Here is a 5,196-nt window from a genome sequence, read left to right as displayed (position 1 = left end):
CAAAAAAAAAAAAGTTGGTCCATCCTGACTTACAGGAGAGCAAATGTAGTGGGAAGCCTGCATGGATGAACCAACCAACAAAAACATAAAAGGGAAGCATATAAGAGGTGCAAGCAGAGTCAGGTGACCCAGGAGAAATAGAGACACAGTACTGAGCATGCAGGGATGGGGTCAGGAAAGCCAAAGCCCACCTGGAGCTGAGTCTGTCAAAGGACATGAAATGCAGCAGGCCAGGCTTTTATGGGGATATTAGCAAAAGGAAGGGTAGAGAAGATGTGGAGCTGCTGCTGAATGGCATAGGGATCAGGTGACAAATGACATGCAAGACGCCAGGGTATTTGGTGCCTTTGCCTCATTCTTTACCGATGAGACTTGTCCTCAGGAATCCTGGGCCCATGAGGTCAGTGGAAAAATATGGAGCAATGAAGACTTACCCTTGATGTGAAGGAGAATCAAATAAGGGAACATTTAAGCAAGCTGAACATACACAAGTCCATGGGACCTGATGGGATGCACCCACAAATGTTGAGGTGGCTGGCTGGCAGTGCAAGGCCACTCTTTGATTATCATCTTTGGAAGGTCATGGTGATTGTGGGAAGTTCTTGAGGATTGGAAGAAAACAAATGTCACCACTGACTTCAAGAAGAGCAAGAAGTGTGATCTGAGGAACTGCAGGCTGAGAAGCCTTACCTTGATCCTTGGGAAGATGATGGAGAAAAAAATCCTTGAAACTGTTTTCAAATATTTTGTGGACAAGAAGGCGACTGGGAGTAGTCATCATGGAGTTATGCAGGGGAAATCATGTACAGTGTCCAGCTATGATCAGGTGGTACATGAACAGCAAATGGGACATATAAACAGATATTTACTAATGTATTATCAAAAAAAAAAAAATAGATTCAAACTTTTCACACTTCAGTGCCACAGAACTTTCAAATCAACAGCTGAAAGTGGCTCTTTTTTTTTTCCCTGTAGTTTTGTTGAGAAAAATAGTAAGGCAATGGTGTGTGCACTTTGCTAATGTATATTCAGTGTCTTTCTGTATCAGTTAAACAACCTGCCTTGTATCTGTGGTGCTGTACTTGCTGCTTCTGAGTTGCTTGTGTCTTCTAAGACCTGAGAGATTCTGCCCTGACACTCCAACAGCAGACTGCTTACGGAGTTGCTTCCCAGCTACTTGTCCTGCTACTCTTCCCATAATTATCCCAATTCAGTTGTTTCTGTTCCAAATAAAAATTCTGAAACAGTGTGTTTAGAGAAGGGCCTATCCTTCCCTTGTGAAATGAATAGTATCACAGACTTGGCTCAGACTAGGGTAATAGAACTGGGTGCATTGACACAATGAGGGAGCAATAACTTCTGGCCAGGTGGATGTGGGGGGATGAATGGGAAGCAGGTGGGAGGAAGGAAAAGAAACTGAAAGGTCTGAAATCACATTGCTGCAAACTGAGCTACGACTGAAACCGTGCAAACTTGATGTGCTGGTACTACCTGAGCAATCATGCAATCTTGCTGTTAGATTCTTGGTCTTCTCTCTTAGTGCCTAGCTGGAGTCTTTACCATAACAAGCTGCTTTTGCAGGGTCTATATAAGTACTATACTTGCTCTTTTTCAAAACCAATCTGTGACTTTTATTACTCTGCTTAAAAAAGCCCTTTTCCTGTCAAGTCACTTTGGCTTTCTGCTTTCCAGAAAATGTTTCAAGTCTTCTGCATTTAACTCTAAAGACTCATTTCTAGACTACCTCCGTAGGTACTAAATGCTGTAAATTGAGGAAATGCTTGTTCAGTGTATTAGGGTTTGTCTGCCTAAGAAAATTAATCCAGGGCAAAATGAGGTGTGAATTTTGAAATGAATGAAGAAATCCTGATTTAGCTCAGTATGTGGAGGCTTTGTTCCAAGTTGGTGTAATCCACTTTAAGGTTCAAAACGGCTGCACACTTTGAACCTAGAACATTGGCAAGAAGAGTTAATAAGGGGCAAGTCTGTGTCAGTGACTTTGTGTTGTGTTTCCTTGTGATGCAGTGAAAGGGGATTGATTTCGGGCAGCTAATCATTAAGGCAGCCCTCAGATCTGATCCCTGTACTGAACTGTGGCAACAATGTCCAGGAGGAAAATGAGCTGAAATTAATAGACTGGGAGAGGAGAGAGCTGGCAGAAAACTTCCAAGTCAGTGCCACACAGGAGAACTTGGTAGCCCATCAGTGTGTGCGTGGATGCTAACTAGGGCTGTTATGGCATTTTTTTCTAAATAAAATTTATCCAGGTTTGGAGCATGGGGAAGAGAAGCTTGTCTTGTAAATGCTGATATTTGTAATGCTTCCTTGTTCTTATTAAATAAACCCACATGATGTGGAACAGTTCTCAGTTAGTTTTAACTGTTTTATGTAAATAAAACTTCCTTGCCTGAAAATATTTGGCTCAGGATCAGAGTGAAGTCCCTCATAACCTGCATCCCTGTGGGCTGGTGCTTTCTTTTTAGTGATGAAAAAATATATTACACTCTCCTGAAGTCAGAGTTCACCAATGCCATTTCCTTTGTAGTCTTTGCTGGTCACATGGTCCTTTTTGTTTTAAATTAATAAAATCCTAAATCTGCATTCAAGAATAACAGTTAACAGACTCTTTCAACAGAAATTCAACCTTAAATTGTTTCCATATGGGATCTTTACTTAAAGCTCTGGCAAACAGTAACCATGCTTTTGTTTTGTTTTTACCAAGGTCCAAGTTCTGGGTTTGTCATTCCCCCAGATTTTAGAGTGGAGAGGTTTTTGCTGCCAGATATAACAAGCATGAGGGGCCATTGTTTAAAGATGTAAAAACTTGAACTATCCATCCAGGAAGGAAAAGCATGTAGGGATATTAACTCCCGTCTGGCAGCTATTCCCAAGAGACAGGCATTTGACCCAGAACATGTTAAAATTGGAGCATTAGTGTTGAATTAGTGGCATTCTGAAGGAATGCTGAATGTACCTATCTGAATAAATGTACAATTCAAGGGAGTGCAGAATGCCAGCCTTTGAGTTCAAAAATCACATTGGACTTGGATCTGTCATCTTCTGAACTCATTTCTTTGTCACTTGCCTATATAAGATAATTAGCATCACGTACTGTTGCAGATTTGTCTGCAGCAACTGATTTATTTTGTACCTTGCTCCAGCAGTGTTCTGTAGAGAAATGAATTGAAGTTCAGGGTTTGGCTTTTAACAAATCCTATTGTGAACCAGTGTCTTATCAAAGAGATTGCAACATAAAGAAAGTATGATTAACTGAGCTGGGACTTTCCTCGTTTCTTACGCTAGCAGATGTTTGATCTCTGGTAAACTTCCTAACATTTGTATTCAGGTAAAAACGGTGAAAGGTTTTGTTAGCTCACTAGCAGCTCATTGTTCTGGGCAATCAGTTACCTGAGTGTTGCCTCTGTGGCAACCTCAGTTAGTGAGACTTGCTTTCTAGGGAGAAAATGCTTGGGATCCTACACAGAATAATTTTTTTTCATTCCTTGGATTGGCTGACAAAAATCTCCCATGCAATGTTGTTTACAATACAGAGCTTGCATCTCTAGTTGTATATGCAAATTAACCGATTAACAATGCAAAATAACCAATGTAGATATAACAAATGCATCAATAGAACTTGTTAGCACAATATTGCAGTTTGCCTTTTGCTATCTTGCAATTTAAAAAATACATTAGGTCAGAGATGGTATACTAACACACGTGCTGTTTTCATACTGAATGATACATGAAGAGTCAAACCTCCACGTACATTTTTTTCTGCTTCAACTTTATTACTTCCAGGAAGGGAGGAATGTTGTTCTCAGTTTTTCTGTCTATGAATAGTCATGGCTTTTTTGGGGATGACTATGAAATTTGAGTTAGTATTGCTGGATATTATGATCCTGCCTTGGAAGTGGCGTAGTCAGGTGGGTGCAGAGTCACTCTCAGTTAAGCGACTAGTGCTGTTCGCTTGGTCTTGAGACTTCTGAATGCTAAAATCAAAACCAAATCCTATGCACCTCTGAAGCTATGGACTTCTAGCACAGTAAAATCTCACTTAAGTAAAATGGCTGTCAGAGTAGTCTGCAGGCATGCAAAAAGGAAGATATGCTGATAACTTCCTTGCATCTGTCTCCTCTGCTGATCTACTGTGGTCTCTTTCTCAGGCTTTAAAAGAAATCAATGAAGTTGGGGATCTTTTGCAACTGAAATATTCCCGTCATCGTTTGGTACCTCTCTTGGACCGGCCGTTTGACGAGACAACATATGAAGAAACAGAAGACTGAGCTCCCTCCGTGTGCCTTGGTGGGAGGGACACACCCTGTGGGACACTCCGTGGCACGCAGGCCACAGCGTCCATGAACAACACACTTATGACTGCTTAGCATAAAAGACATTTCCTCACAATACTGAAGTGGCCACATCAGCTCTGAATGGCATTTTGTAAATAGGGAGAGGAGGAAAAAAAAGCTTCGATTCCTGTGTCTTCAGGGTCTGGCCATAGAGGTGCTTGGCTTTATTTTTTCTTGTTGCTTTTTTTTATTTATTTGTCTCAGTGAGTTCACAGCAACCCGAGCTGGCTGTGGCTGATCAGCTCAGACTTTGTATGCACCAGTAGCCTCCCAAATGCTGGCTGAGGTGTTGTGAGCATGTGTGACGCTGGCATGGCAGCATTTCCAGTGTCACTGCTAGGTGTCTGACCTTCCTGGTAAGGAATGAGCTGAACTGTCTGTTCTTGGAGACTTCCTAGAGAAACTGTTGATTGCTAACTTTGACATATTTAACAAGATGGATAATCAACCAAAGTTTTGGGGTTGTTTTGTTTTTTTCTTTTGCAGTTACTTGTGTTTAAAACTTGAATTTAGTCTTTTTAAAATAAATGTGTTGTTGACATGTCACTGACAGGACCATTGTTCCCAAACATTACTTAGTTTTGTAAACCACAGGCAGAAGGACTTCTGGGACTCTAGCCTCTTCCTTCCCAGTATGGATACCAGATTGTCTCCTGGTTTTGACACTAATTGTCCTCTTGATATAGGGTAAGTTATGGAGAGGGGTTTTTTTTTAATTTTTTTTTTTTAAATGGGCTGTGTGTTGTCTTCCTTCTGACATACTTCTGGTTTTAAAACAAACAAACAGAAAAAAAAACCAAAAAAAAAAAAAAAAGCTGGTTTTAGTATGTGTTGCTTTCTCATC

The 5,196-nt window shown here is 40.8% G+C and overlaps 1 protein-coding gene across 1 annotated transcript in view; it reads left to right on the top strand.

Moving 5' to 3' along the window:
- The window catches only part of SPTLC2 (serine palmitoyltransferase, long chain base subunit 2), a 64,142-nt gene extending 59,244 nt beyond the window's left edge, over positions 1-4,898 (top strand). Inside the window, exon 11 of the mRNA XM_009707031.1 lies at positions 4,167-4,898. Coding sequence (XP_009705333.1) covers positions 4,167-4,286 — 120 coding nt within the window. The 3' untranslated portion in view covers positions 4,287-4,898. The remainder of the gene's footprint in view (positions 1-4,166) is intronic.
- Positions 4,899-5,196: the final 298 nt, after the last annotated feature.

This window comes from Cariama cristata, unplaced genomic scaffold (assembly GCF_000690535.1).
Source record: "Cariama cristata isolate BGI_N322 unplaced genomic scaffold, ASM69053v1 scaffold17400, whole genome shotgun sequence".
NCBI lineage: Eukaryota > Metazoa > Chordata > Aves > Cariamiformes > Cariamidae > Cariama > Cariama cristata.
The sequence above is the reverse complement of the archived record's forward strand: the minus strand, read 5'-3'. Positions and strand labels throughout refer to the sequence as shown.